The 25,156-nt window shown below is 36.7% G+C and overlaps 3 protein-coding genes across 9 annotated transcripts in view; 2 read left to right on the top strand and 1 right to left on the bottom strand.

Annotated features, from left to right (window-relative positions):
* Positions 1 to 42: 42 nt before the first annotated feature.
* On the bottom strand, positions 43 to 24,742 carry LOC113675098 (glycine receptor subunit alpha-1). 6 transcript variants are annotated; one of them, XM_089191955.1, is made up of 14 exons: positions 24,033 to 24,600; positions 20,747 to 20,853; positions 17,250 to 17,322; positions 15,258 to 15,341; positions 12,189 to 12,307; positions 10,096 to 10,196; positions 5,303 to 5,370; positions 4,911 to 5,137; positions 4,382 to 4,464; positions 3,702 to 3,848; positions 2,881 to 3,242; positions 2,379 to 2,482; positions 1,708 to 1,792; positions 43 to 1,363 (listed from the first exon to the last, which is right to left on the bottom strand). In XM_089191955.1, exons 5-14 carry the CDS (start codon positions 12,305 to 12,307, stop codon positions 1,160 to 1,162), a joined length of 1,500 nt encoding a protein of 499 aa, XP_089048081.1. In that variant the 5' UTR covers positions 15,258 to 15,341; positions 17,250 to 17,322; positions 20,747 to 20,853; positions 24,033 to 24,600; the 3' UTR covers positions 43 to 1,159. The 6 variants fall into 6 exon arrangements, with proteins under 6 accessions (XP_089048081.1, XP_089048082.1, XP_089048078.1 ...); XM_089191956.1 differs by lacking the exon at positions 15,258 to 15,341 and having other exon boundaries at positions 24,033 to 24,742; XM_089191952.1 differs by lacking the exons at positions 15,258 to 15,341; positions 17,250 to 17,322 and having other exon boundaries at positions 24,033 to 24,580.
* LOC149035543 (melanocortin receptor 4-like) lies at positions 7,082 to 9,624 on the top strand. Its single transcript, XM_089191958.1, has one exon. The coding sequence runs from the start codon at positions 7,286 to 7,288 to the stop codon at positions 8,204 to 8,206; it is 921 nt and encodes a 306-aa protein (XP_089048084.1). The 5' UTR covers positions 7,082 to 7,285; the 3' UTR covers positions 8,207 to 9,624.
* The window catches only part of LOC113675091 (uncharacterized), a 35,054-nt gene continuing 27,705 nt past the window's right edge, over positions 17,808 to 25,156 (top strand). For both annotated transcript variants that reach the window (XM_089191945.1, XM_089191946.1), the window contains exons 1-4: positions 17,808 to 18,123; positions 19,273 to 19,533; positions 20,728 to 20,897; positions 24,241 to 24,355. In XM_089191945.1, the coding sequence (XP_089048071.1) occupies positions 17,985 to 18,123; positions 19,273 to 19,533; positions 20,728 to 20,897; positions 24,241 to 24,355 (685 nt within the window). In that variant the 5' untranslated portion in view covers positions 17,808 to 17,984. The remainder of the gene's footprint in view (positions 18,124 to 19,272; positions 19,534 to 20,727; positions 20,898 to 24,240; positions 24,356 to 25,156) is intronic.

Consider the following 25,156-nt stretch of genomic DNA (forward strand, 5'->3'; position numbering starts at 1 on the left):
GCTTGATTATTATTTTGGGCTTAAGGTAACTGAATCATTAGATTCACCGCGAACAAATTTCTTTTTTTATTACATACATTTTGAAATCATTAATGAGTCTTGTAATCGGATTGGCTCTCATTGGTGCGATTAATTAACGAATCGCACCATTTTTCACTCTATACCGCACTTTTTTCAGCTAATTGGGAAGCTTTTTCTAACATGTTCCTTGATAAAACCCTACCATTGAACCTCTTGCCATAGCATCAGTATTTATTGTACAAGTCACTTTGCGATATTACAATTTTATGTTGAATGAAATTGAGATCATTTAGATAAATCTCTTTTAAAAGATTTTCCTTGTTTTTAAGTTTATGCAGCTCTCAGATAACTATAGTCAACGCATTCGGGCCTTGACTTAAACTTGTGTAATGGCTCTTAAAACATAGATTCGATGAAAAAATAATCATCATCTATTTACCTTTTCTTAAACTATGTATATTTTTAGTGTTCTTGTTTCTTTTTCGTATTTTGCTACAAAAGAAAACAAACGGCCTCCCTGAAGGGGCACTGGTAGTTTTAATTCATGGGAGATATTCATCATCAGAAATCAGGAAAATTTATCAACACGGTCTCGGGGTGAGAATTTCATGGTTTCACTTCTAGTTCATTTCATTAATATCTGAATATTTCGTGCAACAGAATTAATAAAAAGAGCCAAACGAAGGTGACGGCCCCCCACTGAAAGGAACATCAGAACTAAAACTTTCTGGTCAAACGATTGAGTATGAGGTAGCATTGACTTTCCCGGTTTTCTCTTAACTCTGAGATACCAAAAATTAAATGTGATTATACATTAAGGTGTTCCTTTGTTTGGTCTTAAGATGTTTATCGCTTAGCAAGGATTTTTTCTCACATATTTGCGGCCTATTCTGAAGACACGATGATCTTTGTGACAGTGGGAAGAGGATGTAGATGGATTTTTCTTGATTATCCTTGTGCTCTTAAGATTTATGCTTGAGAATAGAGTACGATGAGTTTGGCTCCGTTCTCTTCACATTTTTCTCTTCTTTTTTCGCCTTTTTGCTCTTTTACCTCGCGCGTTTAGTTCAGTGCAAGCGTCATTGCGGTATATGAAAACGGCAACGAGAATTTCAACTCTCACTGTTACAGCGTATAATTAGAAGATGACTTTATCCGGCGCGTAAACAATCCAGTATATGGAGTTCAACACGGCGAAGGTGACAGGGAAGGATATCCTAGCGTATTTATCCACAGTATATGCCGGTTCTGACATCATAAATGCTGTTTCATACGGGTCCCAGAAGTAGTGATGACGTTTTTTGGGAGGCTGGGAATTGCTATCATTAGATTCGTCTATTTCCTGTGTCAGTGAAAAGAAAATGAAAGCCTTTAAGTGGTCTCTTTATGCTCGTGGAAGAAGGCATAGTAAGACTTTAGCTCTTTCTGAGAGTACAAAACAATAATCCATATAACCCAAGATCGACGCCCAAACTCTTGAGTGTCGTGCACTAAGGCGTGCTCTCAGGGCTCTTCATCCCCTACGGGGTGGAAAGGTTTTCAAACATCTTTCTCTTGGAAGATTTCTTTAATAGCCTTTCCCAAACTTCCCACCAAGAATTTTCGACAGCGACTCCTATTACTAACAATTGCCATGAAAAATGTCCACTATCAAATACATTTTTGAGAAACAAATGTATCGCTTACCTTTTGCCGAAATCGGCGAGCTAATCTGAATTTGGGATTTTTTTGGTTCAGATGCGCTCGAGGAAAAAATGGATTCTTGCTGTCTCTGAGAAAAAAAATCAAATTTGAGAAAAAGAAAGAGCGAGAGTGAAAAACCAAATTAAATCAAATCTGCCGCGCCATTAACGAGAGAGCCGAGGAGGTTGCCTTTCTGAGAGAGCTTGAGCCCCTCCCTCCGTTGCTGACGTTGTTAAAAGATTAGTTACTGAAAGGGTTTCTCTGACCCGAATGATCACTTCAAGGTGTACACAGTTTTTTGCAATTGTGTTGTGCCTATACTATAGGTTAAGGCTGGCGTCTTCTAAATAAGAGAGTAATTCGTTGCACAGACATGATCCTCAGTACGCTCAGTTCTTGATGCAGGTCAGAATTGTTCATCGTTCGAAAATGTTTGCCTTGTTCTAATCTGAGAAAAAGTGGCTCACTTCTTCATCCAGCTCCTCTTTCATTCAGCGCTTAATCACTATCATCAGCATTATTACTAGCCGATTATTATCGTTGTTATTATTGACATTGAAATATCACGATTGTCGCTAGCTATCATCACCATCATCATTATCGTTATTATTTTCATCAACCAATATTTTCATCAAACAAACTGTACATGATCTGTAATTTGCGGATGAGCTTACATGACAACAGCCACTCTGTAGCTTCCATTGCTGTCACTCTTGTTGACAGAGCCGTTCTGAAACAGCCCAACTGCTTCTTCTTTGTCAGATTCCTGCTCAAAGAACTAAACAAAAATAAAAAAAACCCTCAAATTTGCTCTTCAACAACAAAAAAAGAGACTTGGTCCCGTCAGTGAACTGCGCTAAATCTAAAGCGAAAGTCACAATTTTATTTAATTATCAACATTCAGATATAAAATGTTTCTCTAACTAATGGTTAGCCTCATAATCTGCAGGGAAAAACATCTAGTTTATCGCGCATTTCAAATCACGTTCATTGAAGGGCTGTTAATTTTATTCATTGTGAAGTTTTCAAACCCGGAAACGTTTCTGAAGAGCAAATGAACGCACAGTCATTAGCCAACGTTCATGTTGCCAAACAGGTTCCTATTTTACAATGATCATGTCGCCAATAACATTGAACTATGTTTTATTCGTCCGAATTGAATACACTGCCACTAACCTCCTGTTCCGCCTTTCTTGTCTCCTTTTGTTTTTTGTACTGAACTTTACAGGAGTAAAAGTTCACAATAGCATACTCCATTAGCGCACCGAACACGTATACCAAGCACATCAGCAGAAACCAATCAATGGCTTTAGTGTAGGAGACCTTAGGAAGTGGCGCACGCGCACTGTTCGAAATCGTGATCATCGTAAGGACCGTTGTAATACCCAGTCCTACTCGGGCTGGTGGGGAATCTGGCGAAATCCAGAAGGAGAACCAAGAAATTGTCACTGTTAACATCGATGGGATGTAGGTTTGGATCATGTAGTAACCAAGGCGACGATGAAAAGTGAACTTTGCCACAAGCGCCGAGTGAGGCCCTTGAATAAAATAAAATGTTCATTTTATGAAATCTGATCATAAGGAAACGAGTGAGCAAAAAAAATTTAAGTACAAAAGATTAGGTCCTATCCACGTAATGGGCAAATATAATTTAGCACGCTTTAAGGGTGCGGCTCTCAGAGACAAATTTTTTTTCCAAGCTCAGGTTTTTTTTGCCGGTTTTGATACAAAGTTGAGACTTAAATTGTCGAGACAGCCTCTGAATTTGTGTTAGCTCATATCCATTTGGTAGCATTCTTTCGAAAAAATATGGCCCAGAAAGGACCTTGAAAGCAGACGATTTTGTTCCTCTATCACCTCACCAACCATAAGGTCAAACAGCTCTCTAGTAACTAAAGTTTAATAAATTTGGAAAATACTTTTATTAAAATCAAATATTTGGAATAAGTGACTATCAAGGCTTGTCCTCATTCAATTAAAAGCACTTATTTGCGTACCAATGTTGTAGATATTCGTTTTCTCTTCCAGTTCCACGTTGGTGATCATGAACTGGGGCATCTCTAGGTCCTCTGCGATGTAAACAACATCACCGGTTGAATTTCTTGAATTCCACTTGTAATACACATCTGTTGCTTGATAACCATCTTTAAAAAAAAAACAAAAACAAAAAAACGATTTTATATGTGAGCTATCTTCGAGCACTCGCCAGTCGTAAACTGTGCATGATTATGGTTACATGGGTATTTTCAAGAGTAGAAATGACCTTCACTGGTTTATATCATAGGCTGCGGTATTGTCAACCAAATAAAGTTGATTTTAATTTTATGTGTTTTATTTTGTCATTCACTCATTGTTTGCTGTGTATTGCATTTTCCTCCTAAAGACTGATAAAATTTATTCACTTTTAATAAGAATCCTCTGGTTTATGTCAGAGGCTGTGATTGGTGTCAAAAAAAAAATTAGTTTGAACTTTCTGTGTTTTTTTGTCTTTCACTCGTTTTTTTTGGCTATGTACTTCATTAGCTTTCTAAAGACAGATTTACTTTATACGACTGTACTTAGGATCTACCGTCGTCAGCAACACCTGTAGAAGCTAGAATAAAGGAACCATTATGAAGTGATTCAAGTGTTCGTATAAAGGAGGCACAACAAAGTCACTTGGAAATGTTTGACTTACACGATTCAAGCATGACTGTACAGGTTTGTACGTCATGTGGAAACATCTGTAAATTAAGTTTGCAAGCCATTGTCACTGTTAGCCTGTCGATAGAAAAAAAAAATGAGAATAATCACCATCTATTGGTAAGTAAATTAAAAGTGGAATCCGAAAGAGATTTTCCGCTATCGCCTTTATATGTACGAAAAACAAATTGCGTTATCTGGGGAATTTTATTCAAAGAATTAGAAATTTTGAGGACAAACCTTAACATACTAACAATCATGATTTCTGGGAATGATAAAAAAAACCGGTTTCCAATGACGCTTTTTTGGCATATTTCTTTCAAGAAGTTTCTCGAAAGCTCAATTCCGTTTTCGATATCAAAAGCCCCGCTCGGCGCCATGATTTCCCAGGTCCTTTCTAATGGCAGAGATAGCATTTACAAGGGTTCAGGAGCATACTTCTAACTGGTGGCATCAAATATTTTTGGGTTCAAACAAATCTTTCTTTGGATAAGAGTAACAAATATAGAGAAATTTCCGCTCACCTAACACTATAAAAGATATTTCCATCCGGTTGAATTTGCAGCAGGTAATTATCTGTTGTGACATCGTGGAAGTATGCTTTCTTGGCATTAAAAAAATATGTACTTGGAACCCATATCTCATCTATTGTTTGTCTATTTAATGTCAGCGTTCTCTGAATTTCGTTCTCAAGAAATGAAAGTCGAGGATCCTCCCAATACTGGCGAAGATAGATGTCGATTGTAAAATCCTATCAAGCAAAAAAAAGCAGCAAATATTCAACAACTTTTTCCCCCTATGGAATCTTTCGAATCATTTTTTCCAGATTTCCAACTGCTGTACTAAAATGATGGCAAAAAATTCGAAAATTCATCTATTTTCCATGGTCGGAATGTAAACGACATATTAGGTTTACCATTTTTGCTTCCTCTATGGCCCAAATGTTGGACACTAACATGTCCACACGGACATCCATCGGTCGAACTAGAAATAAGAGAAATTTTTACGCAGTTAGTACTTGTGGGAACATGGGACCAATATCAGTATCTGGACAACTTCCCACCTACCCCTCCCCTAACCCACCATTAACTTGTTATCAATTGACTGTTGTTGGGTTAGGGGAGGGGTAGGTGGGCAGTTGCCCAGATACTGATATTGATCTGAGTCTTTCATGAAATAAGGGAAGGTCAGTAAAATATAGCAGTTTATGAATTACTTGGTTGGCATCGGAGTAAAAATTGCCCGGAAAACGTCATAGACTTCATGTATGTCACTAAGGGAACTAAAAAAAAAAACAAACAAAAAAACAAACAAAATAATACATAGTAGTTTGCGCTCCCTAATTTTCGCTACGGAAGCCCGGTTTTGTACCCTCAGCAATATCTGCTAGGTGATCCATTAAGACTCAGGTAAGTTGTTGGTAATGCTTTCATGACACGTATTCACAATATATTAACAGGGAAAAAAGTCTTTAGAGTTCAGAGGTGGCCGCCACAATAGAAGTCTTCTTAGCTTTACAGCTCATAGCTGAATGCCTTCCTCAAACTTAAGACTATCAATAAAAAAAAATCCCTTAATTCCCAGAGATAAGCACCTTTACAAGAGGCAGGTGAGTTTCGTTTGTATTCACTTGGCACTGAACGTAACTCATTAGCACCTGAATTTTATTATCGAATGAATTGATCGAAACTTTAGAAATCCGTAGAATTTTTAAGCTTTAGGATTGTCTTATTTAATTTCCCAAGCAAGTGTTTGGCACGAAAATACGTTGACATTTTACCTTAGAGAAAATTATTTTTGCCACCTCTTACTGCAAATCTCCTCAACCAAGCTCAAACCAGATTCTAGCGAAAGTGAAACGTAATTTTGCAAAGGAGATACCATCACTTGAGTGATGAAGAAAACGAATTTAAATTCGCTTATTTTAACGAACTTTCAAATTCAAATAATGCACGAGGGCAGAAATTCTTGCAGTATGAAACTCAGTATTTCACGGAATGTCAGCAAAAAGATAGACCTTTTTAAAAAGAGTAAAAGAAGTTTGGGCTCATTTTCCTGCGTCATCAGCTTTTCTAGAATAACTCACTCTTCTGGATAAAAAAAGGTGTGACCTAAATGAGCCGAAATCTACGCTACGCCGTAAACTCCCATGACACTTATTCCTGCAAATGGATATTTCTACGTGCTCCCAGTTTCCGTTCAATTCTGTGATCGACGTAATCCCTCAATGTAAAAGGATAATGTCAAAAAGTAAGTGAAATAAAATAAAAATTGTTCATATAATTTCTCTATGATAAATAATTTCGTAAGGAGATACGTTTGTAATTATCTCCATTTAAGTATTCTCTTAAAAGGAACGCATAAATTCACAACTTAACATATTTAAGCATCAAAAGCTCACTATTTTCCCCACTGCTTTATCTAGATTAATCAGCATTTTTTTGTCAACGCACTGAAATGATACGTGACCGATTCAAAACCGAACCGCAAAGGGGCTTAAATCGATCGCTGGATTCGCGTAATCGGAAAACATTTCATCCACTACGCTTACAACTGGAAAAAATATAAGTGTAAAATTTGCCTTAATAGGTATCTATTAGCCCTGGACAATATTGCCACCTGTATTTATCATGAACAAGATAAGAACCACCCTGCATCTCATGAAATTCGATAAAGTAGAAATTATATTGGATATTTGTTCCTCAGTGTTGCAAGGAGAGCATAAAGAACCATTTTAATTCGGCTGAGCTCATTCTGAATCTTCGCCAACAAGCACCACCTTAGTAAAGTCTTTGCATTGCATTTCCTAAAAATTCAAAGTTGGGCAAGAAAAGCCTCGCTTAACATTTGCCTATTTCGTGGATAAATATTCAAAGGGAAGGATCATTTCTGTGAAAACATGACGAACTATACTAGCTCAAAACTTGACGAGACTCTGCTTGGCTATAGAGGAGCTGGAGGCAATGCTACCACTGAAACTATTGTAATTGTTAACTGCGTTCTTAACGCTCCTTTGATGATTATAGCGATCATAGGGAACACGTTGATCTTGGCAACTGTAATAACAACACCGTCCCTTCGCTCGACTTCGATGGCCATGCTTTGCAGTCTTGCTGTCTCAGACTTTCTCGTTGGTTTATTTGTTCAACCGGTTTTCATTGCCAAAGAAATTACTGCGGCTTATTCCGTTGAACGCCTTTACAACTGCTCTGGGTTTGTTTTATGTGGAGTCTCTCTCAGTACGATGACGGCCATTAGTATAGATCGTTATATGGCTCTGATGTATTCACTGAGATATCAAACTTGTTCGACACTGAAAGCGAAACTGACATTTGTATCTATACTAACAATCTGGATATACAACACGTTGTTTTCAATTGTTTATTTTCAGAATTGGCCAGTATATTTTACTATTCAAGCCACTTGCGCTTGTCTTTTTTTATGTCTTACAGCAATATTTTATATTCGAATATATTGCATAGCTCGCCGGCATCAAGTTCAGATTCAAGTTCAACAAGAAGCCGTAAAAAGCTCACCTGATACAAACAGCTTAAATAGGGCACGAATGATAAAAAAGGCTTTTAATAACTTTGTATTTTACATTGCTATGATATTGTGTTATTTTCCAGTAACAATATCAATGTTTATTGCGAGTGCTTCTTTCAAAGATGTTTCAAGGCCTTGGCACTTGGCTAACACTATAGTACACTTGAACTCTGCCATCAATCCTATTCTGTATTGTTGGCGTCTTGCTGAACTTCGAGGGGCAGTGTTGAAGACCATAAGGAAAATGGCGTGCAAACAGGGACCTCAAGGCTGATGTTTTAGAGATCATCCTTCTGGTAAGAAACATTTGGTGATGTTAACCTATTCAACTCATTTGCGTCAAGATCCTGCTCTTTCCGTCAACAATATAACAGCCATTCATCGTTCCTTCTTTTTTATCGTAAGCGAACTGAAAACTCCGGCCTCAATCGCCTGTCCGCAGTTATCACATGGAATACCTCCATTGCTTCTTTAGGGAGGATACATCGGGTGAGGCTTACCAGTTCAAGCCATGCGTGTCAAGATCCTGCTCCTTCCACCTCCGATATTACAGTCCGGCCCACTGTAGTCATTGCTCTTTCCCTTTCATCGCAAGCGAACTGAAAACTCCTCATATCGCCGGTCAGCAGATAACACAATGTATCTCTTGGACTTCTACATGGAGGACACATCAGGTGCGGCTTACCAGTTTAAGCCATGCGCGTCAAAATCCTGCTCCTTCCATCACCAATATTACAGTGCAATCCATTTTAGTCATCGCTTCCTCTCCTTTTTTGCCAGCGAACTGAGAACTTCTCAATCTCCTGTCACCAGGTAGATTGCAAAATGTATGTCACATGAACCTGATTAAACGACAAACTTCTTCGAATCTCCTACACCCAATGGTATATAATCCAAACCAAAAGGTTAAATGTTAAAGGGTCGACTTCTGTTTGGCCCTAGATTATGTGCTTTTTTTCAATCTTCCGCTCAGGTCCTTGAGCAGTTTCATTCGTCGCGACCTGCAACCAGCAATCTGTACCCAGTAACATTTAGGTAAAACCCTTCGCTGTATCAGTACATTTTCGACTAGAGGATTTGAAACAAAGCTATTTTAAAGATACCAGTCATAAATCGATCGCTACTTGCGAGCACTACACCAACAATTAAATCCTGGTGGAATGTATATGCACGATGATTGTCACATGAACTTGGACGAATGGCTATGTTTCTCATAACACTGGGGTACAGCACTTTTAACTGCTTTAAAGTTTAGAAGCTTTTAGGCTTGCATATTAGCAGCTCAAAGGTTCGACCCCTGGAGAAGAACTCAGATTTTCGAGCATTCTTGTGCAGCAGTAACACTGTATTATCCACAGTCCCATGACGAATCATAGTTCTCCGATCCTTGACAGTGCGCAATGTTCAATAATGGATTAAAGTTTTCTAGACTCGGATAGTCACACTAGTCATAAAAACAGCTTTGTAGAAATCAGTGGAATTTCATACATTTCGTGTATCAACCTAAGGCAGTTTTGGTTTGGTTAAAGTTCACAAGGATGAAGCACGGAATAATCATAATTTCCTGTAAAGCATAATTTTCCATGTTTATTTTCTTCAAGTAACGTATGTCTGTTTTGTTTATTCACTGTCATATCTGTGAGATGATAGTGGGCATCTTATCAGTCAACTTAAAATATTTTTTGTCTATTATGTTAATTGGTATTCCTGTTTTGCACAGCACTGTCATCTATTCGAGTGGGGAGGACTAATCTACAAAATGTCTTAACTCACTGAGCATGAAAAAGGCGAAAAATCGTTCAAACCATCATAACCGCATTTTAAAGAACAACAGCTGGAAGAGGACAAAAGAACCAAAGAAATTTTCTGTACATCTACATGTAAGCAATTTGAAAATGAAGAATTAAGAAAAACAACGCCTTTTATTTCTGCTACTTTTGGATCATGTAAGCTTTTCTGCACCCGACCTTGCTCTTTCAAGCCATACGGAAATTTGTTTAGAAATAATCACTGGGTTTAAAAAAAGAATCAATAAAAGATTGGGAGAGTAGTTTCTTTGAGGTTAGCGGCTATAGAAATTCGGCTATGGCGTTTGCGATCATGTATCGTAGGTGACAGAATACTTGAAAAGAATAGTAAGTAGTAGGAATTTTGAAAGATTACCTCCAGTATAAGGTCGAATTCTCTTGTCGTATCCTCTCAATAGTTGTGTTACTAGTTGGGACTTGTTTCTTGCGATTTCCTTCCATGAGGGTGTAGGAGTCCTGAGCAAACATAAGGATACGTCGCTATTAATTTTCAGCTGTTCATAGGGTCGTTGACTTTCAAAGAGTTGTCTTTTTAACCAAAATTGGAAACTCTCTCTCTGGTACTAATACTAAATATCATGGTTAGTTTGGCTTCTTTTTGAAATGAACCGAACTGAGGAGTACCATGATGACTTGGAGAAAAAAAAAAAAAAAAAAACGGGACAAAATGCGATCACGAAATGCGATGTACTACAACCGAGATTTTGACCGCATTACATAGAAACATAGAAGCTTAGGTGTAACTCGCATCAAAATTTCGGCAAAACATTGGGGTTGCAAGAGTCTTCAATCAGTGTCGCTCGCAACAGAAAACTGAAACTATAACTGAAGTTATTATTGTTGCAACTCACTTGCCACGAGGTCACCAGTGCTTATGCACGCGAACCTCACTTATGAATCGCAAATGGTGCTTTATCTTCAAAAAAATAATATTTTTCAGTCTCGTAGGGAAAATTTGTTGTACTTTCAATGTAAACTTGTAAAATAAAATCATTAAAATATAAAGGTCCTGGTTGTTCTCTAATAGAAAGGCTTGAGTGGGTTTGTAAGGTTTACAATTGTCTATTCTCTCATCTCAACTTGATAACTTGGTTTGGAGCCAAGAACACTTTCTTGTTTGATTATAAAGTTCGCCGTGATACAAAACCTGGGTGATTTGGATCGAGTTAAAAGGATCTTAAATGCGATATGATGCTCGTGATATTTTGAAGAGGACCTTTTGATCACTACAAGTTCTCTAAACAGTCTTAAATTAATGATAAACCCAATTCTGAAAGCGTGGAAATGGATCTTCGGCTACTGGTACGTCATTTTAAAACAACCGCGTTTTTGAGTTTGAAAAAAAAACAGCAATATGACATGACTGATGAGCCTTATAGAATCATTCTTACATTAAAAATCAATACGTAATTGATACTTCGTCGATGAAAGGCCCGCAAAAGTCACGATTTGCTTTGTCATTTCTAAAGCTATTTAAACATTGCGTGTCCCCTTCATTTAACGAGCGGAAAACGGCGGAGAATTGCATTCACTGCGCGCGATCACTTTCTCGGTTGGAAATCGATGTTGTCCACAACTTCTAAAAGTAATATTCACTAATAAAATATACTCCTCGTGTACCTCATTTTCTTAATAATATAGAAGCATCCTAGGGTGTCACATGCTGATCTAAACAATGACCTTCCAAAATAAAATAGAACTGCTATTTCTACTTTTTGAATCAAGCTGATAAAGTCGGAGATGGGTTGCTGATTTGATGACTGAGGTTTCGTTTCGTTGGCGACGTTTTAATACAGCACAAACAAACAAATTATTAGTCGGCTTAACAGCCTCAAAACTAAAGAAGAAAATCTGCTAATTATTATCTTATTTCCGAAAGTCTTCGAAAACATTATGAATATTTGAAATGTTGTCATGGATCAAATCGAAAATCGGCCGAGTCCATTTCGTGATTTTCAGTCTTACTTAAGTGATATCAGTGATTGACCTTCTCGAATAGGCGATTCCCCAGACTGATAAAGAGGTTTAAGAACAGACTAATAAATGAAGAGTCATTTAAATGGGCTGAAAGGTTTTACCAAAAAAATCGCAATGACATAGTCATCGCTATCTGATGAAAAGAAAAAAAAAACCAAAAAAAAGGGAAATACACCTAAAGACAATAAAATCACGGCTAAAATGTTACGCAATGTAAGTAAAATATAGTCATAAAAAAATTATTTATCATTTTAAAAGCTTTCTCGCTAGAGTCACCTGGGAGAAACTTCTAGACGATGATTTCTGAGGACATTATTTCACGGTATCACAGTATATACATCGAACAAAATCGGTAAAGCTTTGTTTGTTAAAGGATAAACACGTCCACGGTAAGATTCGTCGAATATTTCATGAAAATACCAAGTGGGAATTTTTCATGAAATGAAAATAATCTCAATGAAGCTGTCTTACCCGCTAGCCGCTGCGCTTTGTGTAGTTAAGGGCATTCCTCTTGTCGGCGGCATTTCTGTGACGTTCAGCGAGTGTACAACCACCAAAAGTGCCAAAATCAATAGACTCATTCTGATCATCTAGAAAGTTAGAAGAAGCACAAACATAATATTGAGCCGGGTTGATTTAACCTCTCTTAGTTTTACACGAACGCTCAAAGGATATAAAATATTACAAAGATTCGATGATTCGAGTATTTATCAGACACTAAGTCAATAATAATTATGAAAAAGACGTGCTTTGATATTAATCTGCCATATTCATTCAGCGATCTCGTCGGCGAATACGAAGTTATTTCTTGGCATGTCTCTTTCAAATATTCAATTCAAGAAGAAGCAATGTTTTAATAGCAACATCAGAACAATCTCAAACTGGGGTTTTTCAATTACGTTTTAGCGCTGATAACTTGCTCATTGACGTAAACAACAAGGTAAGGGGGTTGGTGGGGTGATTTATAAAAGCAGATGAAAATGCTCTAACCCTTATGTCCTAAATTACGAATAAATGATAACAATGATTAAATGGAAAACGGGAAAGAGAGTACATTTTAAGTCAACGAGTACTTCTGTCACAAAAAGTGGATCAGACTTGAGCTATCATGTATCATGTAGTCATCTTCAGCTCAATTCGTTATTATTATTTGTTGAGTGACAGGAAAAAGGACAGGATATAGGAAAGGATAGCTGGATTTTTTGTTAGTTGAACATGTTAACATTTCATTTAGCTTTGCCTTGTTTGCGACCTCCCCGAACAAGAAAAAAAAAACAATTCCTGCAATGTTTTGAGTTCCTTCCACCAATCTCCAAGATTAATTCCCTATAAAAATAATGCGGCACCATAGAAACGATCATGTGTTTGAAAAAATGTTCTTTGTAGGGCTAGCATGGTACACTTGCCGTATTAAAAGCTGAAAGTGAAAGGCAGAAAGCATGGATTTTACTTAAATGCATGGTTCCTAAAAGTTGGCTAAAAGTAAAATTTTTACCATCTTGATAACGGATATCTTGTAGATGCTACGTGAGCGGAAAATACCCTGCATAATAAGAGTCCAGACACGAAATGAATGCAGGAGTGTTTTTATTTTGAGGAGGTGGGATCTACTGAAGATAAAACGGCGGAGGAAACTTTCACTCTTTAGCTATTGGTGCTTAGCGAAGAGGACTTCGAGTTACTTTGCTTGAAACACTGTGGTTCTCTTTGAGGCGTGGTTTCACAAAATAGTAATTTATCAATTTGCAAGGACCCAACATCAACACACGGACCAACAACACAATGTTGGCGGTTCCAGAATTTAACTTCATGTCATGCCAAGAGTATCAAAAATCCTTCTAAAGCTGGAAATTACATAACTACAAGTTTACCTGCCTTGTATTTTCAATTCTTGTTATACTTTTCTTTTTGAAGAACTCGACTCGGAATCAGTGCCTGGCGTTGCATATTATGATGGTGATGTTTACCCAACTTTTCGTGAATGGGGAAAGGAAATCATCTCGATATCCAAAATTTTTACATAATATTTTCGTTTTCATCCACAGATGAAACTACAAATAAATTAGATTAAAGAGTGCAAGTTAGCGATTTTTAAATAAGTTTTCTTAACTTCCTTTGAAAAAAATATTGATATAGGGATATCACGCTTTTCATTTTTCATTTCACTCCAGGAATTTCCGTTACACAAAGCAGGGTATATGATATCTTGAGGTTTTGAGAGAATTTACTAATAATTCACCTCACGATATTATTTTTGAATTTGAAAAGTCGCGGTACAGAGGTGTGTTGTTAGTTCTAGGTTTCTCTGAATTTCCACGCCATATAAAAACTTATCAAAATGACAACTCTGAGGACCATAGTGAAAAGATTTTAAAGAAACTTAAAGGAGCACTGTTTTGCTTACTTTGAGTGTGCTCTGCAGCCTTATTGGATAGGAGAAACTGTCATGACAATCTACTGCATAATTTTTGAGGTGACAGTTAAACACTCAGTATGCTTACTATCCCTTTCTCTGCTTAAAAAATTTTTCCTCTTGTTCTTGTGATTTCTCTTTCTGCCGGTTTAAAGGAAAAATATAATAACGCACATGCCTATAACCTTGCACGGTGTACGATTTTGACTCACATCAAAGAGATTAACCCTTGAAAACATCGGCAGACGATACTTTATCCCTAACACTAACATTGGCGCAGCATTAATGATCTTCAGAAGCTAGACATGTCAAAAAAACTCAGTCAGTTACTTGACTTAGCAATTTGAAACCTGTCACATTGCAAATAATACAGAGATGTTTATATAAAATAGAATGACAATGGGGAACTAATTTTAAAGCTATAAAGATAACGATTTGCGAAATCCCGATTGAAGTTGAATTTTATTCCTCTCAGAACTTCGATCGATGTTCATTAAATTCGAATTGGTAGTTTACAACCATGACGAACTGAGCTCAGATTCGCCATCATTGTGCCTTGGCTGATGATTGTTTTGGCGTGAAGTGTGTGACAATTAAAAATGTTCTTCATTTGTGTAAGCTAGCTCGAGCAAAATATGTATCCCCCTTGCATTGGAGACGTTTAAAGAAAGATTATGTTGGAAATAAACAGAAAGATTTGAAACTCCTTGCAACAGTAATATTCAGTGTAGAAGTTTCAGATTATTCGTGAGTAATGAATAATTCTGTCACTTCAGAGAAAGATAAGTTAATACTCTTTGTTACCTTGGCAAGTTCGAAAATTATGATATCGACCCAAGTAAACTTGTGAATTGCAGTCTTCCTTGGGGGACGATTTGTACTCAGTTTTGTTACGTATAGGAACAAATCCAGCCTGAAATTACAGCCATGATTGCGCAAACGATCTTGTGATATTTCCTTAAAAAATAGTCTGATATTTGTTATACTTCATAGTACGACGTTGTCGCACCTGCGTTTCATTTTGTCTTCCGACGATTTGTGTTGTGTTATTCGACGCATTGTCATTCAAAAGGTGTTTTTGACACTTTACCTCGTATATTTGAGTAAACTTAATCAACCGACCTCACCTCAAATCGATTACGAAGCCGTAGAATGAAGCACAACAATAACAGCCGGGGAATTCCAAGTCCACTGATAGATCAGTTTTTCGCCTGGTGTTATCAAAACAAGAAAGCAAGAGTACAAAATTACGACTATACAAGCGACACGAGATAATGTTCATCACTTGTGCAGTAATTGATTTTTTGAAGCGTGGTTTGGAGCCATGCTGGTTACGCTTGATTTTATTGGCCTTGAGTAATGCCCCTGCGGATTGCACTCTGATATCATTGAATATCGCAAAATGAAAGAAGAAAAAACTTAACCTTAAATTGATGACGTTTATATAAAGCTATTGAACTATGTTAATGCAAACAAACATAATACAGCTGTGATCGAACCTATTAAATCCTTTGCAATTAACACAAAGAGAAGACAGCCTTGAAAGAAACGTTGATTTTCGCTCTATCGAGGTAAAGTTTTGTATTAGAGTCGAATTAAACTTTAAAGTTCACAAATATCGGCCAACTGAAATAGAATTAGAAAGAATAGAAGCAAACTGCAAAAAACAACACAAACTTTATTTAAACTTTAATGGTGTATAATGGAAAGGGCTGTTGATCACTGCTTTTGGAAGGATGTGTAGTACTGTCATAATTGAGTGTTTTTCCTCAGCGAGTAATATTTGCCAAAATAAATGAATTCTTTTGCTGTAGAAATACTTGAATAACTCTATGCTTAATGACTTAACGCTTTCATGTGCGCAGCCGTGGTATGTGTTGTTTTCTACGTTTTAAGAAACGAAACATTAATCGATAACAATAAAACTAAGATCAGAAATAAACTCCGGTGAACTTGATCCTGTGTTTCTTAACAAGAAGTTTTGAGCTAAAATCCAAGTTACTATGGACATTTAACAAAAACATTCGACGAGAATTACAAGTAGGCGATTTCAATATTTCGCCGTTACCCATGAAGTGATACAAGAATTGAAAAGACATGTGACATTTTACAGCAAAAAAATGACAAACATTGAAAGTAATGAAAAATTAGTTATAAAAAAAAAAAAAACCACACAACAAAACAGATGTGGGATGTCGAACTCAACTCTCCCATTTTACCACCATGGTCATATCACTGAAGTACATCAATTATCCACGAAATCTTTCTTGTGCACTTCCACTCGTTTAACTCCACCCGGGTTTTTTTAAAATCAGTTTTGAATGCTTTTCTAAGATAAGGATGCTATGCTAGTTTTTCCGGTTCTTTGAAATTAAAGTATGTTTCTGTCAAAACGCTATCAACGTAAACTTTGCAAATTTGTTTAGTCAGTAGCTGTCAACAAAACTTTGTTTATTTGCTCGTTGTTATCTGTGATAGTGGGCTGCATTCTGTTCACAATTTGGTCTGTAATAGAAAACCTGACAAATATAAATTTTTTCCGTTTTATAGATCAACAAAGTACTTAAAGCAGCAGAACTGTATTGCATATTAAATGTTAAAATTGAAGTGTTTCTATCGTCGATACCATTTTGTAATAACAAAAGTAAACTAAGATGTAGCCCAAGTAACGGAAAAAGTGGAAAGGAAGAGTTCTTTCTCGGTAAGAAACTTGTCGATGAATAATGGTCAATGACGACCGCTAAGTTAGCTTTGCAACACATCAGGCTACTCCGCAAAAGGTACTATGATATTATTCAAGCTTCGTCTTCCCTAATCTAATTAAACTGTGTATGAAGAACTCCTGCTAAGCTTAGACTCTTGCTCGCCGCAATTTCGTCGGAAATGGTTTTTGATTTTTTGTGTGCATCTTATCGTATTGTTTCGTGAAAGTTAGGAGAGTCATTCCTTCTTGCGTCCATCCGAATCCATTTGCAAAGGTATTACCAAATTTACAGATGTTTAGAGAAAAAAATCGACTCTAATTTTAAACCGCAAAAAGGGATGAAACGAAGCGTAAATTACTCTATGCAGTTTTTTTTCTTAAATACATGAAGAAAAAAATAATAACAGATTCTTACCTCCTTTATGAGTCTTTTTGGTGTCCTACTTCGAGTTCCACGATTAATCAACCACAGTCCAAACAATCTGCCACTAAATAATTAAGATATTAGAGTTGGCACTATTGAGTGTTTGTAGACACTGAAGTGGGTAGGGCTAAATGCTCGCACTAATCCTCATCTCTACTAATTACTTCTAAAGACTCCTCATTGGTGTCTGTTTGCCAATGAGTTCTTTGTAGAAATGAAATGGTGCTAACTTTTTCAGTTTGCAATTACTATTAATAATCAAAGAAATCTATCATTATCACTTGCTTGATTTGGATTTTTTTAGTTATCATTTCTTTACTGAGTGTTAACCACCAAAAGAAGATTTTCGTAACAACAATTCGCTTCGCCTTCTTTCTCTGACATCACCTTAGTACTAGTGTTAATTGTTCAATCGGCAGAGCAGTCTGAAAAAAGGGTTTCCTTTTTTAGTTTTAATTTGAGGAATGGTAATAACTTATAATATAGTACATTGTTTTCCAAGCTCATAGAGAATAATTATTTGATTTGCGTCTATGTTTGTTTTCTCAGTTTTGAAAACTGCTGAGCTGTTTGGCGTCCGTTCTCACGAAGGACAAACTGACGAACCTTTCCCACGATGAAACAAACAACTTTGTCCAATTGGCCGTGAGGAAACTGAGGCGACCCAAGAAACTGGGACTAGATTGGCGGGAACATGAAAACAAGATGGCGGCTGGTGGTTGAGGCATGGAGCCGTTCATTCAGTTGAGTTACAACGAACAGTGCCCCAAGAAAATTGCCAAGCTTCCAGAAATAGCATTAGTCAATAAAGGAAAAGTTCCTGAATGCTTTTGGCTAGCTTTGTTGGAGAGAAAGTGCCCAGAAGGTGCGTATACGTTATGTGATTTGTGAAGATTTTTTGGGTGATTGCAACGTCGGTAAAAGTGCTCAAGGTCTATTCGTGCGTCTATTCAAACCCGCCAAAATTTCCAATAAAAATTCCAGGTATAGCTAGCTTAATGCTCAATAAAGATAAATGCTAATCGGTTATGAAGGACAGGTTAAATGGTTTTCATACACTACGAATGTTAAGCAAAATCGACTTGTGTATAGTTCGAGGTAACAGTTATGAAGTGAACGATTATTCACCTCTCCCTTTATCCTCTGTGTGCCCAAAGTAGTTGTTTGCACGAAAATTTTCAGTTAATTTTAGCCTCTCAACTTTTCTTTTCACTCGTAAGATTAAATCAGTTCAAACGAACTTTTAGTTGCAAAACTGAATCGCTAACTCATAAGCCAACATTGTAAATTTTGAAGTCGTCGCGAACATTTTAGACACCCAGCCTAGGTCGGCAGACATACATGGAAAAAACCTTAAATTACCTTCTATGTGGTCAAATCACTTAGTATCAGGCAACAGCTGGGATGTTTTGAGACAACCTTGGAAGCAAATTGTCACTATTGCGGGTATGCACATAGTTCCAGTGTATTTTGGTTTTCAGCAATCTCTTGAATATAGACTGAAACTGTAGACTTGTGTTGCATTTTGAAGTTCTCATGCACTGGAAATATTGCAGTGTTTATCCTGGTTTAGGAAAAGTTTTTTCCATATTTAGAATGTGGCTAATTTATTTGAAATGTTAATTTGGACTAAATCAATTTTGCAAATTGGCAAGTAATCAACAGCTTAGAAATAGTTGTGTTATGGACTCCTGAGATGATAATTTGAGCCAATCAACCATTCTTTCCTCAAAACTTTCAAACAAATTATAATCATTATGAACTGTTCAATCATGGTTAACAAACTTGACATCATTATCCTTCAAACCTGGAGGTGAGGAAGTATCATGAGAAGAAAACTAGGTCCCTCCATTTGTAATTTGTGCAAATATTGCAGCTTCTCCCTTATTTACATTCAGACCTCTTTGTTTCTTTTATCACACATGTACTGTTACCTAGAAATGCAGTTAATTTCGTTGAATTTGTTGAGCATGCATAAAATAACCTCACATTTGATTTTACCCCTTTTTTGTAGGGCTTGGTGAAGTTAGTGAAGGATTGGTGAATGATGAAAACCTTACACCAGCAGACTTTCTCGATGATCTGAATGTATCACCAGACATTTGTGCCTCCCCACAAACAAAAATCAGCAATGCTTGTTGCACAGATTTTAAGACAGAGAATGGTGATCAGTTTAAGACACCAGTAACCTCAAGATACAGTCACAAAATTACTGAGACACTATGTTTATTCTCTCAGGATGAATCAACTACATGTATTTACAGCCCAACATCAAGTAAGTATTCCTGATGTCTTGACATGAAATGAATATGTTGTATTTATTTTTCTTTGAGAGATCTTGTCAATGAAAATTACAATCTGATTGTTTTATTTGCACAGTTCAGTTTTTCCTAACACTACTTACGTTATACATGTAGAGCTTTTATGAGTTCTTGTACTGGTCTTTCAAAATTAGAAACAATTTTCCTGTATATAAATTTAGGCATTTAAAACATGAAATCTGCTACTTTTTAGACTGAGGTAAGCAGCCCTTTCTCAGTTTGCATAGTTTTCTGCTCTTGCCAAGCAGCATGCACTGGGTGGGGAAAAGATGAATTGTTGTACAAGTGATTTCAGTTGGGGAGAAACAAAATTGGGTAGCTAAATTACTGCCTCAGAGTTGTTATGACATACATCTAGTGAAAAACTGTAATAGTAGTCTTGAAAACACTGTGAGAGGCCACTTGCCCAAGCCCATTTTCAAGCATTAGGTCACAAGACCTCAGTCACATTCGTCACCATTTGGACTTCAATGTTGGCAAATAATAATCTGTATATTTGCATCTGCATACATACATTTTTGTGTTACAATACATCACATTCACAAATGTATGTGCATTACAATAGCTCAACTTCTGCAGAAGGGTTGGGAGTCACATGATACTCCTGTCATTATCATGGCAATGAGCCAATAAGTTTGTGAAAGTCTGTCACAATCTTGCTTCAACCCTCTGACTTAAAGCATAATTATGTTTCCTTTTGTCCCAGGGTATGCATTTAAATTATAGTTGATTGACTGCATTTAAGTCTCTTGAGTGTGTTTACTTCTTATGCTGTGTGATGCAAAGTGTGTGTTGCACACACAATATGTGTGTAAATCACATCCATGTAATGCTGCAGTACCATAAATTTTTGTGATAGGAATTTGCATAAATATTTGTTATGTTAAAGTGAGGAACATCAGATAAAGCTCTTTTATCACGGCTATAAATAGAAAGTGTGCAAATGTGCATGCAACTGTTGCATGTTTCTTTCTGTTGTTATGAACTTGAATCTACAATTTAATTATAATCCCAATAATAATAATAATAATCCCAAATAGGAAAGTACATTAAAAAACATGTTATGGTAAACTTCACAAAGTTTCATTGAATTTTGTCATACTTGTACAATCTTAAGTGTTTTATATTACCTTTTGTCATAAAAAAAGGTTTGAAGTCACAACCTACCGGTCATGGAGATGAACTGTTCAATCAAGCTGAAACAAGCACTGATCTTTCTCAGTCTCCTACCACTCCAGTAGCTTTATCCAGGTACAAAAGTGGAAGTGATTGGTCTGCAAGAAGAACAACATCGCCAGACATTTTAGCAGAAATACTGGTAAGAGAATGCTAGCTGAAGGGAACAAGTCGAAAATTAATTGACTGAAAAGGGGAGGTGGCTGTCCTTGTATGATATGTATGTACTCTTAATTGACTACTTCCCCAGTGGAGCTTTTTCAAGGGCAATTTGAACAAATTGGAAACTGGCAGGAGGCAGCCAGTTAGCCATATACAAGGCACAGCCAAATATTTGAACTTGAGGCAAAAAAAGCAAACTAATGAGTAGCAGGTGAAAGGATTTGAACCCAGGGCCACTACATCACAAGGCCAGCACCCTAACCTTTTGGCCACACTGCCTCCCTAACATTTTGAGGACTTACATTAGGTCTCATCCTTTGCACAATAGCAAGGCTTTCGGACAAACCTCCTAAGAAAAATAGTGTGGAACAATTTTCTGGTCTTTGCAAAAATGTTGCTTTGGTGAAGTCCTATCATACCGTGAAACTAACTTACTATAAAGAAAAACGAACTACAAAATCAAACTATTAACTAAAAACATTGCCTAGTTTTTCTACAGGTGTATTGGCCACATCCAAACGTACATGTGACTGTACAACTTAGCCAATTCCAATTTCTTTATGAGCATGCGCAGAGTGCCAAGAAGTCTCAGTGTCTCCCAATTGTAATTCTTGATCACCTGCACTAGGAGTAAAAAATTTTTCTTGAAGGCAAATTCCTCGATTTTTAAGTCTCTTTCAAGACTTCAATTGTTTATGAAAGTCCATAGCATTTCTCTTTAAGAACGAGTGGCAGTGTTTGAAGCTCTTATTCTGGTACTTCGATTCCTTGTGGGGACTCAGAATTTTTTATTTGTCCCACGCTCATGACAAGACGAAAAACATCTTTCTCAAAATTCTTCAGTTGTTACGTGGCTGTTAAGATATCAGTACACTGCAGCTGGACAAAGTCTATAACTCTTGTTCTTTTTGCGACTGGCAGAGTTTCAAGCTCTCATTCTGATAATGTTTTGGGAAAATATTCCTTCACAAGAAATTCTTCACTTGTTGAGTCTAATGATCATTTTAAAATGGTTGGTAAAAGTCGACGTTAATTTTTGGCTCATCGATATATATATATATATATATATATATATATATATATATATATATATATATCTATATATCTATATATCTATATATCTATATATATATATATATATATATACTTTTTTTTTTTGGACATTCTACATTTCAGTGCATGTCATCTTGGGTAGTTTTTCCAGTTAAAATAATGATATCATTTAAGTACCATTGTTGAGAACGAGGAAAGAGGTCAAACAGAAACAGTGCGGGTGCGGTGAAGTCGGGTAATAAAACAAATACAGTTTATGTTTACGGGCGTAAATATGTTTTGGGCCTGACTTAGAGTCATTTTAGCTCGAGCCGCCAGGTGAGGGTTGAACTGAGTTTGGGGATATTTATGCCCAAGAACATAAACTGTATTTTTATTATTATCAAAATAATTACAGAAAAAATGACCCAAAATACAGTCTGAGCAATAAAAAGAGTGTGATTTTACTCTGTGGTTCGCCAAAATCTCTATTTTAGTCTGTAAAATGCTATTATGCCCGACAAAATGATGATAATAAGTTTTTAAGTTAAAAAAAGGTGACTTTCAGTTGAATTTTAACGCTTTCCGACATACCCCATTTCGTGTATGGTGCGTGAAAACGTATTTCCATTGGAAATCGCAGCTCCTTTTCCAGGTATTTAATATGGCTACAAGGACTATCAAGAGTATATAAATGCGATACCTCCAGGGGCATGAAAACTCAAGAGTCAAAAATGCGTAAAGGCTCTTCAAGACCACAGCGCATGCGCTTTACATTTATTTTATTCACTAGATCCGAAAGGGTTTTCCAGAATTTCTTGACAGTTCCGTCATCACTTAAGTCGACCGCCTTCGCCTCTCAACTCCTTTGGCAAGTTTGTCGTGTTATTTTCTCCATTAAATAAACCTGGCACTGATGTCTTTAAATTGATTCGAGCTTTGTTTACATTTTTTAACGTAAAATTGAGTATGCAATTTCCATGTTTGGGTTATTGGGAAACTTCGAAAAAATTACTATCGATGACAATTACAAATTGCGGTTTTTTACATTATTTGCAATGATATGGGGTGAAAAGTAACATGACCTTTCCTTTCCATACGTAGAAAACGTAAAATTTTCGATTGTTAAAGATCGTGTTGTTCTGAAAATTTGTTTTTATGCGTTATTCAGTATACATGCAAACAGTCACTTGAAAGCTCTCAGCGCTAAAGAGAACTATTCGACTGACCATTACGAAAATTTGTTTTGGGTCATGAGCAATATAAATTACATGAGTTTTGGGTTAATTTTTTGTCTAATTATCACGCAAATAGAGAGTTATTTGATGCATTTTGGTGAAAATTGAAATTCATAGTGCTTTATGCGATGCTGGCATAATACTAATTCAGTTTACCTGTCTCTGAGATTTTTTCTATTTATCACGTAAATGAAGAGCTATTTGATGCATTTTGGTGAAAATTGAAATTCATAGTGCTCTTTGCGATGCTGGTATAATACTAATTTTGTTTACCCGTCAATGAGATCAATAAGAGAGGAAATCACGCGTTTTACGTTCTTGAAATTTATTCATATTCACAAGTCCCAATTAATCGTTTTACCAATGGACTGTTATGTCAAACATCTGTCTTATGTTTGTGTACAACTTGTTTCACAGAGTCGGAGCGATTTATTCTAAGACAAAACAAAAAAAGTGCGGTATAGGTAACTCCAAGAAAAAAAAAGTGAATCTATCGAAACGATTTACAGTTGTATGTCTTTTGCCATGATGAAAGTGATTGTGGACCATATTTTTAGACCGGTTGTTTTTTTAGTGTAGTTTCTCTATGACTGTCAAGAAAATACGTTGATGCCTGCCAGATTTTTTCTAAATTACGTTTACTGTTGAACTAAACCGACTTTACACAGTTAAAATGATGAAGTATTCAGCACGGAACAGAGTACATGCGTTTGATGCCCTGAATCAGCAGGGAGCTGGATTGAAAACTCTTGGTTATTGGGAAGCGTTTTTGTCTTTCCTTCATTGCTTACTGCGCAAATCTGCTTTCTATGTAGTATGTGATAATATTTACAGTTAATACTTACCCTTGTTGAAACGTAAGCGTACGGGAAAAGGAAAATCAAGTCATCCGTTCCTTCCAGAAGCTTCTCGGTCGATGCCTTTGTATCTCAAACAAACTCGAATATTTATAGTACGTCTCGACTTTCTCTTGGTTGATTATTTCAGTAGTAGGATTGTGTGTAAACTCTCTCTTTTTTTTACTTATTAACTTTTCCCACTCCTTTCCCTCAGGGCCAAAGAGAACCCACTCTGTCGCGCCTGTTAGCTGGAGGTCATGAGGACGAGATCACAGAATGGTCCGAATCGATGGCAACTCCGCCGTTGAATACAACAGAACCAGCTGGAGGTAAGAGAAATCCCTTTATGGTGTTAATGATCGATGTTGAGACAGCCTTTCAAAACGTGACTCTCAGGCGAGAATTAGTGCGTTGAATACGTCTTGCTTTCGAACATTTGAACCCACTTTGCTTCTCTGCGGTTCAGAAACCGTTTCGTTATCTGTGCCGGCGTTTCTCTTCTGGTGAATGTATTTTTCTCTTGATTACTTAAGAGTTTTTACATGTGCAGCTGTGAGTATTTGTAGTTAAGTGCTTGCTTTATAAACTAGCGAGGTCTTTTTGCGACTTTTGTATCTTACCTCCGGTGTGTTAATTATTTTTCAAGTGCCGTATACATGTATTTTCATCAATACAAATGCATATTTTTCCTCAAGCAGTTCGTTTCTGACTGTGATGTTATTAATTATGAATGCATCATTGAAAAGCTACCGATTCTCGTGGATCCACTATTGGTTAAAGAACTTTCTTAAACACCGTATTTTTATCAACTTGATAAAGTTCGTTGTCTCCTTCGATAGATCCCACTTTAACTTTCTCAACCAGCTTATGTGCGAAGTAATGTTTTGTTTATCTCATTCGTGGTTACCGAATTTGCACTGATTTGGGCATGTTTGGGCGTGCTATTTTGAACAGTAGCTCGTAGTCATTCGCCCTTGTGGTCAATTCATTATTGATGACCTGTCGCTAACGGTCTCACAAAGATGTAGCCAAAAAAAAAATAGTGTTCACGATATCTATTTCTAATCTTCAACGTAAACTTAATGGACCTGTCTATTTTGGACTGTTTTAGTGTAACGAGCAATGTTGGA

This window comes from Pocillopora damicornis, chromosome 13 (genome assembly GCF_964200805.1).
Source record: "Pocillopora damicornis chromosome 13, jaPocDami1.2, whole genome shotgun sequence".
Lineage (NCBI taxonomy): Eukaryota > Metazoa > Cnidaria > Anthozoa > Scleractinia > Pocilloporidae > Pocillopora > Pocillopora damicornis.

Excerpts from the sequence above, each read along its gene's own strand:
- LOC149035543 (XM_089191958.1), top strand. The coding sequence starts at position 7,286 with ATGACGAACTATACTAGCTCAAAACTTGACGAGACTCTGCTTGGCTAT.
- LOC113675098 (XM_089191956.1), bottom strand. The coding sequence starts at position 12,307 with ATGATCAGAATGAGTCTATTGATTTTGGCACTTTTGGTGGTTGTACAC. Across the intron at positions 5,371-10,095 it reads AATTCGACCTTATACTGGAG|TTCGACCGATGGATGTCCGT; the intron begins GTAATCTTTCAA and ends TCTTATTTCTAG. Across the intron at positions 3,243-3,701 it reads AACGAATATCTACAACATTG|GGCCTCACTCGGCGCTTGTG; the intron begins GTACGCAAATAA and ends ATTTTATTCAAG.